The 13988-nt window shown below is 43.3% G+C and overlaps 1 protein-coding gene across 4 annotated transcripts in view; it reads right to left on the bottom strand.

Annotated features, from left to right (window-relative positions):
• The window catches only part of B3GNTL1 (UDP-GlcNAc:betaGal beta-1,3-N-acetylglucosaminyltransferase like 1), a 353034-nt gene extending 339052 nt beyond the window's left edge, over positions 1-13982 (bottom strand). For all 4 annotated transcript variants that reach the window (XM_025210189.1, XM_025210188.1, XM_025210191.1 and 1 more), the window contains exons 1-3: positions 13884-13982; positions 3674-3790; positions 3452-3551 (exon numbers count right to left, since the gene is read on the bottom strand). In XM_025210189.1, coding sequence (XP_025065974.1) covers positions 3452-3551; positions 3674-3706 — 133 coding nt within the window. In that variant the 5' untranslated portion in view covers positions 3707-3790; positions 13884-13982. The remainder of the gene's footprint in view (positions 1-3451; positions 3552-3673; positions 3791-13883) is intronic.
• Between the last annotated feature and the right edge of the window lie 6 nt (positions 13983-13988).

The following is a 13988-nucleotide window of genomic DNA, read 5'->3' as shown; positions in this document are numbered from 1 at the left end:
AGCAGGAATTCAGCATGGGCCTCTGTTGTATCAAACCAGTTGTTTTATCACTGAAAGCAGAAGTTGGCTCCAAGTACTACTGTATGATATTTCCAAACTGTACCTCTCAAATGACAGGCATGTGACAGGACTTTTGTTTGGGGTCAGTACTCTGTCTCCAGTCTTCCATTCATCCATATTGACACCAAACCCTGCTGCTTACACAGCTAGTACACATTTCACCAGCATACTATTCTGTTCCCTGTTTTGCTCATGTGATACAAGCAACTCCTTTTTCATGCACATAGGAGTGCTCCCCTGAGCAACCCTCCACTTTATCTGTTCTTATGCTTTAGGCAAACTAAAGAAGAGAACTGAGATTGATGAGAAAGACAGGAGTGATCTGCCAGTGTGGAAATAGCACAAGAAAAGTTCCATATCACTGGGTAGAAGACAGAAGAGGAAAGGGAATAGAGAGGTGGTAGGGGAAGGCCAAAAGCGAGCACTGATAATCTGAAGCATATTTCAGAGACCAGTGCTCAACTTGATAGCAAAAAGCATCTCAGTGGTACACCTGCAGGTGATATGCTTATGTTGTCTTTTAGAACACAGTATATAATTATTCAAATTAGGTAATAATTGGATGCAAAGGGATAAAAGATTCCAATACAGAGATATAGGGATTTTTTCCCTAACACAGTACTAAGTGCAGTACAGAGTACTAGATGCAGAGAGGTGAGGGTTTAATTTCCTTCTGCATAAGGATGGACTAAGAAGGAAATACAGTTAAGAATGACATTAATGAGGAGGAAAAAGGCATCACTGCTCTTTGCCCATGTAAATAATCACGGGTAATTCTTACAACTTCAGAGGAGTTGGACGTTACCTACAGCTTTCCAAAGATGCCCTTGAGTGGAACAAGTAGTTAATCTAATGAGCACTTCATTATGAGGACAGACCCTATACATATAAATAAAAAGTCTTTTAATTTGTCAGCCTATTGTAAATATCACTAGGTAGTACAAACATCTTCAGCAAATACCAATATTAGAGCTGTGTCTTGAAAATACTGTCAGTGTACTGCAACATAGGGTTAATCATTGCTTGCTACAACTGTAAATAAGTATGGTCTCCTTGAATTTTTAAAATGTGCATTTACTTTCTTGAGGAAATTATAACAATTTCTTTATCCACAGGAGAACTACAAGATCCCAGTCCTTAGATATTTAATCCTTCAATGTATTATTATAAATTTATCATCATAATTTTAAAATTTCTATTAATCTTATAGGCAAACTTTGTTGTTACTGGACTTCAAATGCCTCAAACAACACATTCCTTTGTTTGAATGTAAATTTTAACCATGATTGTCTAGAAAATATGAGCTGTGAAACAACAGACTCAGTTCAAGAAAACATACTAAGTACAAACCTTGCCTAACTCTTCAATGCATGCATTTAATTCATGTTAACATTAATGACAGCTAAACACATGGATCAACAGGGAACACACACTAGTCCTATAAATATTTACCTTACAAGCTAAAAACACATGGTTACTGACATGAGATGGAATTCTTAGCTGACAATGCAAAACTTCCTTAATAAACAAATCTACGTATAAGCTTTAGAAGATCTTTATTAAGAATGCATTTTGTTCTGTTTCTCTTCAAGCCTCCACCCCTTCTTGTGAAAGCAACTGTTTAAAAACTTTTCCTTCTACATTATGGAAAAAGAAAGCAAGGTTTAAAACTCAACACAAAAGGTTTACAGTTCATACCACACTGAGCTTATCTTCCTTCTACAGTAGTTGTCATCATTAATTTAACCTGAATCTGCTATCACCAGCCAATTACAACTACACCAGAGCCATTTTTTTATATTTGACTTGGATTGCAAATTTAACCCTATATAGAATCAGTTCTGAAACTAGCAACAAAATGAACCAAGTATCTTCATGCTCTGCAACAAGGGCTGTAGAAAAGGCCAAGTATCTTCATGCTCTGCAACAAGGGCTGCAGAAAAGGAAAAACCCAGCCACTCCACAATTTAAGTTACTGTGCCTTTGGTTTCTATTTACATGTTATTTGCATACCATAAAAAATAAATTTACTTCTAGTGATTAAAGAACTGTCAGAATTATAGCAATGCATCTTTGGATTCTAGATATTTGACAAACTATATAATGCCAACCTCCATTGTTTAAAAAGATTGAGTCAGGCCCCAAAATGTCATGAAGCTGGTTTAAAAATAATCATAATCTTCCCCATCTAAACAGGGTCACTGTTGTGGATTCTGGCTCTCCACGGGCTTCGAACTCCACTGTAGATGAGTAATTCTACCAATCCAATGCCAGTCCCAAGCCAAGATAAAAGAGGAGGTTAGCATCAGTAAGGGTACCTGGCTGTAAAAACCTCTGCCAAATCATCATCTTGATGCAGATCTGAGGTGGTTTAAAAATAATGATTTTTTTTAAATAAATTTGCTGTTCTTTTTTATTGTCTTCTGGTTTCTGAATCTCTGGGGTGCATAGGTACATATCTGTAAGGTTATCACTGCAAGTCTTAAACTTACTTAAAAATTAATAAAAGATAGACTTCTCATGTAATCACTCATCTCTAAGAGCTGATACTTTAAGAAATAAACACCAAGTACTGCAATATGAAATTGCAAATGAAAGAAACATTGTAACTATTATAAATAAAATCCTTTTGACAAATAAAGCACAAACACTAGCCCAAATTACACTTTCCCATGCAAGGCAATTGGCTTGGAAGGCCTTGGTCCAAACCTCCACTCAAGGCAGGATCATCTCCGTCTAATCCATCCCAAACAAATGCTTTCCTAAATTGCACTGAAAACTTCAAAGGACAGAGACTCCATGATTTCTTGACACAATTTGTTGTAATGTTTAACCCCCCCCCCATAGAACATTCTTCCCAATACCTAAATTTAATCTCCTTTGTTGTAATTTAAGGCTGTTACTTCATGTCCTGCCCATGTGGAAGCAAAAAACAATTTATCTCCATCCTCTTTATAACAACCTTTGTTTTTGAAGACTGTTATCAAGTCCCACTAGTGTCTTTTTTTTGCTAGACTAAATAAACCCAGTTCGTCCAACCTTTCCTCATATGGCATGTTTTCCAGACCTCTACGCATTTTTGTTGCTCTTTTTTGCTCTCCATAAACAACTCCCACTGAAACTGAAGAACATGGCCAAATTGCCTCTCCTGTTCAGTTGTGCCTTTGAATGGAGGCCTCCAAAAACAACAACTCTTTTTTTGTAGCAATTCCAGGACACGGTACTTAGGAATGTTGACCTATTACAGTTTTACTAATGCTTTTAGTTGCTACTTTACTCATTCTTAATTAAATGTTTTCCTATGGATTAAAATATTTTTCAGCTAAGAGCAAATGGTGCCTGCTATTCAAATTATTTCAACATGCCGTCAAATCACTATTAAACTACTAACCTCCTTGGGGTTGAGGTGAATCATGACCACCAATGACAACCTGTATTCCTACATCTTCTAACTTGATCTTCCACTTTTCAAGTATACTAATAGAATTGTCCTGAAAAAGATATAGAGGCATCAATTTTAATTTACGTGGCAAACTGAATTAAAAAAGCAAACCCTAATGTCTTACAGAAATAGGTCAGACAGTACTGTATAAGTAAAATAAAATATATGTACCTTGCTAGCATCATTGAATACTGAGAGTTCCATGGTGCCTTGAAAATCTTGTTCCAAAACTGACTTTAAGCATTCATCCAACCAGCTTTCACTATTGTGAACAGGCAGAATAACAGACTACAATGAACAAATAAAGATATTATTACCTATGTAAGCATTTACTCTCTTTATTTATACTTTAGCAGAAGAATACACATTTGAAAAACGAGAAAGCTTCAGCATGCATAGTAGCCACATGAAAAAAGACAAAGCCGCTGTTCTTTATGAATAAATTAATCACATTCTTCTCTATTGAGGGCTTAAAGAAATCTTTGGTTCTACAAAGTCATTATGTGTTAATTTCTTTGAATGTCTTTCCTTGAAGATTCCTTGAACAAAAAGCAAACAAAATGTCTCACCTCCAGTCACTTAAAATGTTGCTATTTTTTTTCAGACTCTCAGCCTACCTTAGCCCCACTTCTTTATCATCATCTTCTCTCAGTTCAGAAAACTCCTCCATTAAACTATTTCTCTGGTCCGTTACTGTGTTAGCTCAAGTGGCAGAGGAATGTGTGACATCCACAGATTGCAACCCTGCTGATAACCTATGGGGGTATTAATGTCACACGATAACATTTCTAGCGTTTTCCATTTTGTTTTTTTTAATAATTTAGGAAATTACGTGCATGAATGGACACATGTGCAAAACATGTGCAAAGAACATGATTAGGGCTGCAAAGCCAAACACTCAACTTAGAAAATGCCAAAAAAGGTTGCTGTCATGACCCAAAAGGCATGATTGTGTGTGTGTGCTTCGGCACCAGAATTATCCCCGCCAAGTTGCAGAGCATTGCACGGGAGAGTTTCCTGTAGCAAGAGGAAACCCCAGTGCAAAGACGCGTTTCCCGCCTTTTCTGCAGCTTCTTTTGCAGGGTGCATTGCTCATGTTGCAAGAGGAATGCACGGTGCAAAAGAGTTCCCGCCACCGGTATGCAAATTTGTTCCCCGTGATTGGCTAGTGTTAAATTATTCACACGTGGCGGCTAACGATTGGCCTGTTAGCCATATAAGAGGCTTGAGCAGTTTCCGCCCAAGCCGAAGAGGACTCCACATCCATCTCGTGGGGACTCTGGGTACACGGCAGGGTAATAGAAACCCTGTGTGAGATCCAGAGGAGCTTGGCGGCCTGATCCACCGCCCACCTCTTCCCGTCTTCGAACGCGACTTTTATAAGACGTATTTACGATTTCTATTTTGGTGGCTCGTTCACCCAGAGCATCCGGAGCTCTGCACCGTGGAGCCTAGCAACCTCCACGAGACCGTCTGTGTTGTCTGTCTGTAACTGCAACTCAATCAAGTTTTCCAGCCTGCACCACTGTCATCTCGGTGTAAGTAACCAATCTTTAAAACTACCGATACGCATCTGTGCCTAATTCCAGCTCGAAGGCCTTCCCTCTCCAACCTGGCGTGCCCGGGCTGCTGGCCACAGCCCATGTGCAGCGCGAAAAGGGCTCGGGTCGCTCCCGGCCCGCACAGTTGCATGTTCCAAGTTAATTTATCTTGTGTGTGTGTTCACTCTACAAATAGAAGGCTCCTGCTCCGAGGAAGAATCAATATTACATAGCGAAGAAGACTGCTGTCTGTAGGATGCAAGCTTCACATGCTGCAGAAGTTTGGAGTTGTACAGTGAATGACAAGAATGCAGGCAAAGAAAGGATGGTCCCACAGTTGAGGTACTGTATTTACTCAATTCTAAGATGAGGTTCCCCCCTCCCTCATTTAACATGGGCAGGGAAAGGCCCTAGTCTTAGAACTGAGTAGGAAGGTGGTAGAGTATGTGGAGGTGGGGGTGGGGAGAGGGGTTGGAGGCTGCTGTGGCTCAGGCTCCAGCCCCTACCCAGGGTTGGAGTTATAGTCACATCTGGTGCCTGCCCCCCACCACTTCTGCACCCCACCATCTCCACCCTGCTGCCTCTTCTCCCCTGCAACATAGCCTCTACTCCCCTGCCTGCCCCTCTCCCTTCCCTGCTTATGCTTGCTCTGTACCAGCAGGCTCTGTGCACATTGTAGCCTGGGGCACTAAGCATGGCCCCAGCCTGGCCCTGTAGCAATGGCGTGCAGCCCACATGACTGCTGCAGGGTTGGGTAGGGCCATGCTCCAGGTTAGAATGGGAATGAAACCTGCTGGCACAGAGCAGAGGCTGGAAGAGGAAGAGGGGAATAGAGGCTGGAGGGAGTGGGGACCCTGAAACCGTGGGAGGAAGGGAGGGCAGGCACAAGCAGGGAGCAGGTTGCTTGACCTCCCCACACCACCTGCCTTTCCACTGCCTGCCTCCTGCAGTGGTGGGAGGGATGAATTAAAGACAACTGTCCAATAATTAGAGCCTATATATGGAAAACTATAACAAATTTATAAATTTTCCATGTTTAGAATCTAATTATTGGGGGAGGGGCTCTTAAAATTAGGATCATCTTTGACTAAAGTAAATATGATAATTGCCTGATGCTTTGGAGATGGTGTTCCACCTCTGATTTGATCAGAGTACTTCGGTGATATTAGGCACGTTGCTTAAAGCAAACTTTTGCAGGTAACTAATGTTGAGCTCTTCATTTTCTGGTGCCTCAATTAACATTCTGCAATTTGACCTGCAGGAGTGCTGACCTCCCACAGTTGTGACTGAAGTCAAAAGGGGCAACTTTTAACGTCTAAAATGCTGTATAATGCTAAGTCATCTGAAAAATCAAGTTCTAGGCATCTCAGAATTGTTGCTTTCTTTTTACCTTCATCTGTCCTTCTGTTGCCATCTATAAAAAGAAGACGATAATATCCCTTCATATTACAGAGAAGTTGTAACTAAATTAATGTTTGAGCTGAATAGAATGCTTTAGAAAAGTAAAAGCAATCACAGCCACGGAGAAGTACATAAAGATACGAATACTTCTGTATCAGATCAGGGTTTGAATAATGTACCACAATGAAAGCACAAACTATATACTGAATAATAATTAGGGGTGAACTGACAGAGATTTTGGAGGCCAATACTGATAGCCAATTTTTAAGGAGGCATATCAACCCATACCAATCCAATTTCTAATACAGTGGCATCTAGCTGGTAAGTTTGTTGTGATGGAAGGTGAGGGGGGGAGGGAAGGGGGGCAGATCAACACCCCCCGTGGTAAGAGAGGGAGTGGGGCTGGGGCAGACACTGCCCAGCCAGGGCAAGGTGGGGTGCAGGATGGAGCCGCGGCTTCTCCAGAAGGGTGTAGGGGGACAGAGCCATGGTTTGTCCAGGAGGGTGAGGGGGGGAGCAGCTCCTGCCGCTGTGCACACCCTGGGAGGGCACGGGGTGGGGTGGAATGTGCCCAGAGATCTTCATGGGGCAGGGCGGGGCAGGCTGCAGCTGCAGGCTGGGGTCAAGGGCTGAACACGCTTCTCCCAGCAGGAGGGGGAGGATGGGGCTGGGCCACACTGTGCTTGGGGCTACAGAGGAAGTGCAGCCACCCCAAATTTCACTGTAGCCCCCCCACTCCTCCCAGCACCCGCCCCAAGTGCAGTGCAGCCCAGCCCAGCCCTCCCCCCCACACATTGGGAAGAGCCCGGTGTAGCCCCTGGCCCCAGCTACAGCTCACCCTGCCCTGCGCAGATCCAGGAGCACATGCCCCCCCCCCCGTGCCCTCTAAGGGTGTAAGCAGTGGCGGGAGCTGCTCCCCCCCACTGGATGAGCTGCAGCTCCGTCCTGTGTTTGCCCTGCCCCGAGTGTGCAGCGCCTGCCCCAGCCCCAGCCCCACTCTCTCCGTCATCACAGAGGCATTGATCTGCTCCACCATGCCCCTTCCACCACAACAGATTTCCCAGCTGCAGGCAACTCTTCAAGATGCTGGACTATGCCCCTCACTGCCTGCGTGTTGCTGCTGCAAATTATTGGCCACATCAGGCTGATTTCCAATATAGTCAACTTGCTTTATATCAGTGCCGATCCAATATCGCACCCCTAATAATAAGAAAACAATACTGATAAACTTCTCATTACAAGTTTATCCTTCTATGCCAGGGGTGGGCAATTATTTCAGCTGGAGTGTGGTCTAATGAGTTTTGGTGAGCTGTCAAGAGCCACAAGGGTAGCCCTGCCCCTTGATAGGTGCCCAGCCCCCTAGTCACCATCTTGGGACCAGAAGTCCTGCCCCTAACCCCTGACCTTTGCCACCTGAAGTCCCTGCCCTTGCCCCCAGAAGTACTCCTTTGGAGGGCAGGTGCCATCTTGGAACTGCAAAAAACCTAATCATATACTAAAAGTCAAACATCTAATATAACGTATTTTAATTTTATTTCAAAAAATATTTTTGTCCTGATTTATGTGTGCATAGTATATATATAGGTGATCGCACAATAGCCCCAAAATACATTCTTACTTTTGTATATTGTGTGAGAGGAGTGTGTAGGGTGGGATTGGTGGAGCTAGGTGTGTATGGTGGGATGTGTGGGTGGGTTGTGAGGGGGTGTGGCTGTGTGTGTGGGGGGTGTAGATATGTGTATGCGTGGAGGGTTGTGGAGGGGCTGTGGGCAAAGTGTGGGTGTGGGTGTGAGGGAGGGTGGGGGGGATGTGGGGACCCCCCACATGTCCTTCTACATGGCGCACAGCTCTTGCTGCTGGCAGCAGCAGAATCAGGACCTCAGGGTGGCTCATAGCCTGAGGCGCAGCCGCTCAGCAGCATGTGGCTCTAGCCAGTTCTGGGAGCTACATGTGGCAGCAAGGAGCAGAGCCAGCCTGGCCTGCCTCTACCACACGGAGCTCCCTGTGGCTTATGTGCAGCTCTCTGGACTTATGTGCCACTGAGGGGAAGCCCCACACAATGCAGCCAGCGGCTTGGCCCCACTCCTTGTTGTCACATGCAGCTCCTGGGACTCCACTGGAAAGCAGAGAGCAAGGCTCCCTGCCACTTCCAGCAGAGCCCTGGGAGTTGCACATGGTGGCAGGGAGGGTAGCCAGTTCCTTTGCATGGGGCTTCCCCACTGGTGATGCGTGAGTCCTGGGAGCTGCACATGAGCCAAGAGAAGTCCTGTGTGATGGAACCGGGCTGAACTGGGCTCCACACTCCCACTGTCCTGCTGGGTGTGAGTCACAGGCCCCATGCTCCATGCTCCCACCAGCCCCACGTTGCCTCCCAATTGCAGCTTCCTCCCACATGCTGCCACTTCCCTACCTGCTGCCCGCAGTGAGCACTGCAGCAGGGACATGAGGAGGAGTCACCTCAGGCCAGGGAAGCCAAGCAGGTCCCCCAGCAGCTGCAGCAGTGGCAGCTGCGGCCCTGCCTGGAAGTTGTGCGTTCTGGCTACCCTGGGGTCCTCTCGTGCATGAGGGTAGGAGTGAAGTATATGGGCTGAGCAGGGTACAATTAACTGGTGATACGGGCCAAATGAAATTGCCTGGTGGGCCGGATCTGGCCTCCAGGCTGTATTTTGCCTGCCCCCATTCTATGCACATACTAAATCAGGGAACCTGTGGAAAAAAATAGTATGTGATCATATAATTAAAGCCTGTAATAAAATGCAAATGCACAGATGGGTTAAATTAAATTTTCATATATAACCTTAATTCTATCAATTCTTACCTTTGGACTAACTAAACTTTGCAATCTTAATATGTTTATTTAATATAGTTTTTGTGTATGATATATCGCTATAACAAAATTCAAAATAATGTTTAGCACTTTACCAGTGAATTCCTTCAAAAGATCAAAATATATCAAAATAGATCACAGAGCATTACCACATAAAAGAATCAATCCTTTCAGGGCTGCTCTATTTTTGAATGGCTTGTGGCCACAGGACTCCCAGTCACACACCACACGGGCCACACACAACCCAGGCAAATGCTGTGGGGGTCACAAATGCCATGTAGGCGACTCCCCTTCACTGCATGGGCATGGATCATGGGTAAAGTCCCTGGGTTCCCTGAACCCCCTGGCTATGAGCTCCCCCAACCCCATGGGCCAGGCATCTCTGCCCTTCCCCAAGGGCGGAAACAAGCACAAGAAGCTTGAGTGAGAGGGAGCCTGGAGGTTCTGGCAGCAGAACAAAGAGGGGAGTGGTGCCTGGATCTCCTGATCCAGGGACTGCACGTCAACACTTTGGGAACCACATGCGGCTAGTTGGAATCATCTCATCATTCCCAGAAGACAAATATTATCATCTCTTTATGGATGGGAATATGGAATAACCTTCCTATAGGAAGTTTCTTGATTTTTGTGATTTAACCATAAGGCTGTTTTTAGCATTTGATGAAGCAAGCTGATGCTTACGAAAGCTTATGCATTTATGATTTAGTTAGTCTATAAGTGCAAATCTACTTTGCCGCCTTCAAAATATGTAATGAATTCATGTTGCCACTATATCAGAATTAAGAAAGTAGTGTCATCTGAAAATATTAAAATAGAATTATCGTTTATCAGTGGTCTCATGATATACATTTGTAAATGCACATATGTTTATATACATATGTCCTCACTATGAAAAAATGTATTTATTTTAGGCTTAAAGCTTACTGTCTGATAAAATGATTAGCCAATAAAAACTGAGTGTTATTTCATAGCAACATAGAAAATTATATTAATTTCTGGCTTTTTATTTTATACCTAGTTCTAACTTCCAAGGGAATCAAGGAACCAGGAAGAACTCACCTCCTGGATTTCAACAGGGTGTTTCATTATGGAGTAAGATATTTCAAAGAGGAGGAAGGCTGCTTTTGCAAAATAAATCCTTACCTGCTATCTTAACATTTTAGAAAAGTCTGGTTCTTTGCTTTGAAAGAAATAGAAATTTCACACTGGAGAAAAATAACTACATGAAGTACAAATGCAAAAAGTTTTGTGATTAAAGAGCTTTCTTTCACATTAGTACTTTGAGACTTCAAAGTACATAAACAGAAATCTGAGATTTTTTTTAAGAGCCACTGTAAATATTACTTGACACAGTTTGACTGTGTCAATAAATTTAATTCACTCAGGATTTTAGTATTCCATAATCCCTAGATGGACATTAAAATAAAACCTTGTACGTAACACCACATTAACCCAATGGTATTATATTTATTAAAAAAGAAAACTACTCTCCAAGGCTTCCTGATAGCCAGAGAGGCAGTATTAACAAGCTGCAATATATGTATGCAAATCAGTTCTTCTTAAACCTTTTCAAGCCTCAGCTTTGACTAATTTGTTTGACTAATTAAATAACTGGTGAAATTAACTTCCAGTGAAATAAAGAAGAGAGTGTGTGTGTGCGCGAGACAGAGAGTGAAATAAAGGTGTGTGTGTACACACACAAAAATATACTACACTAGCTGCAGCTTTCTCTCCGTTTTTTCTATGAAGGCATGCTTAAAATTTTATTAAGTGAAAGTAGAGGCCAGTGTATCACATTGTTCCATCACTCTTACATCCTATATGAACTGATTAAAATAACAGAAGCAGCAATTTCATGGGTACCCCAAATTACAATATTTGCAAACATTTGGCACCATCAAGGTGCTCTGAGCACTGCGCAGTAAATCTACTACTTTAATGTACTATTAAAAACATTACTGTAATTAAGTTCCATCTCCTAAAACTGCAGTAAAACTGTGATAGGTGTCTGCTAAATGAAGGTGCAAAGGATAGAATCACTGAGGATACCTCAGCAAAAGGCTCAAAAAGTATAATATGTATACAAATAACTGTGCTCATGATTATGAATCAGGTCTCGGTGACTTAGGGTTCTGAGCCAATGATTCAGGTCTGTGGTTGCCAGGATTCACTCAAATCTAGAAAAGTTAAAACCCCCCCCCCCCCCCCCCACAGAGTTTATTTTTACTGGTTGTAACTTGGTTTACAACTTGCATTTTACATAGACCATGGTGATCCGCAACTTTTGTTAACAGCAATACTGAACAAGAAAGGCACTTCAAGCAACATCCATACTTTGCTTTCCCTATGAATCTGAAGAAACATATTCTGTGGAAAGCAAATTTTTCTATGGCCATGACAAAGTTTCAGGGGCAGCATATTATTTGTGAGCCACAAATGCACAATGTTTACTGAAGCAGGTGTTATAATGTCCTTGCTTCAGCTGAAGTGAGAAAACCACCAGGCCCTGGCCCTAGGCCTCAAAGCCCGAGATCCAAACTATTCTTTGCACTCCAGCTGAGTAGCTGCAAGCCAGAAAACCAAGTACTGCCAGAAGTCTCGGATCCCATTCTCCACTCAGGCCAATAAGCTCATCAAATCTGCAGATGGCACAGACAGCACCTACGGCATGGACCTCCCATCAATGGAGCAGGAAACATGCTGTGCAAGAACTGCGGCTAAAGAACTTCATCCCTAACACCAGCTTCCACCCCTCAGGATGGCAGCTGCCCCGCAGGGCCTGGACTGCTCTTAACCATCTCAGAAGGGGCATCAGATGGTATAAGAAAAGCATATACCCTTGAGGCCTGTCCAACAATGCTGGCTGCAGCTGTGGTGCTCAAGCTCAGAGGGCCAACCACATAATTTACGAATGAATGCCTTTACAGCCCTTCTTTGGGTGCCCAAGGCCTTATTAATGTTGATCGTTGCTGGCTTTCTGGCGCTCATGCTTCCGACATACAAGTGTAGCAACACTCACTTCATCATCACTGCCACCACGCAAGACACTAAATTTAATTTATAGATTCTAACGTGCTTCTAAATAGAAAAATATGTTCTATACATTTTCAAAGTAATAAAGGGTAGATTAGCATGGACAGGGCTTTTGCAAATACCTTATGTATTGTTTTCCTACAAGTTCTGTTCAGGAGTGTTTGTGTTGTCATGAACTATAATTCACTGTAAAGTAACCATGGTATAGTAGAATCCAAGAGCGCTGCAAGGGCCTGTAAGCATGCATAATTTCACACCAACATCTAGTAGATAGGACACATGCCTGGCAGTCAAGACCTGGATGTCACTCACTGCTTTACCAGTTACTCAGTGCAGGCCTGCTCCAAAGCCTTCAGAAATTAGCAGTTATTAACTTAACAGACTTTGGAATAGGACCAGTGTGGTTTTGAGTAGGTCAATTCATTGTTCTGTACCTCAATTTTGCAGCCATAAAATGAGGACAAAGATGCTTCTTCCCCTTTTTTTAAAATTAATTTTGAACTATGGATGAAAACATTAGAGAGGTGCTAAATTATCACCATATAATGCCATCCTCACTGTTCTGCAAATGTATCACGAAACCAAGAAAGTATTTTTCCTGGATTACAGGGGGGAGGGATCTACAAATTTGAAGTGAGAAATTGAAAAACTGCTAGAAAATGAAATTGCTTCAAATATAATTCATTTTTTCATAAAAGTCTCTTTCCTCTGTCCCTATCATGTCATCGCTTCTTTTTTTTTAAATCTGCAATTTAAATACAAAGGGTAAAATTTTCAAAAGTGCCTAAAACATAAGACCCACTGACTTGCAGCCAGATCAAGCTCCTAAATCATGGACCTTATGCTTCTAAGTCACTTCAGCTTTCCTTAGTTTTACCCATGTCTGAAATTAATGTCTATTTTTGACAATACAAATGAGTTTTCTTTAATAAACCAGTCTTTGTTCAAACCTAGTTAAACCCTTCACCTTTGGCAGGAACTCATGAATTTTGGCAACTGCCTTCCCCAGGATGGCCATTCATTTCAGAAGGAAGCTAACAGGTACGTCCCAAAACCGGATTTGACTTTACACTGTTGACATCTGTGAGATGATGCCTGCACAGGCCTGAAGGGCTACATTTTTATTGATTTGGTTGTCAAATGTGTTTTGATTCAAGAAGTCTCAATATTATTACTGTTAAGTCCTCATTATTATTGTTAAACTAAAGCAGCTGTGTCAATATTAAAACAAATGGAAGGAAAGATGTTACAAAGTGTCGGGAATAAATAATAATAGTTAATTGTTATTGAAGCTTTTGGCTCCCTTCGGAGCGGGTGCGGCAGGCTTGTCTCGCCACATGGGAGGAATGCTTTTCCTCAGACTGAGGGAACAGGGAGCAAAAAAGAAAGGACCAAAAACTCCCACACGCCTGCTCCAAGTCTCACACCGTGACAGCCGGGAGGAGCGAGCGCTGCTGCAAGGGTTTGACCCCAAGGTTACGGTTTGTCCAACTCTCTTCCTTCGTCTCCAGCAGCCCTTGCGGTTGGGGGCCCTCCGAAAACAGAAGAACCAAGCGTGTAAATGCAACAATCAACGTACCACCTGGCTCCTACAGGCTTCCCGGATGGCAGCACCCAGGGGTGCTCTGCACTGCCGCGGGGGGGCGCCCGGCTCGGGACATGTCGGAGCCGCGGGGCACGGGCA

Source organism: Alligator sinensis, unplaced genomic scaffold, assembly GCF_000455745.1.
Source record: "Alligator sinensis unplaced genomic scaffold, ASM45574v1 scaffold694_1, whole genome shotgun sequence".
NCBI lineage: Eukaryota > Metazoa > Chordata > Crocodylia > Alligatoridae > Alligator > Alligator sinensis.
Note: the sequence above shows the minus strand (reverse complement) of the source record. Positions and strands in the feature narration are given on the sequence as shown.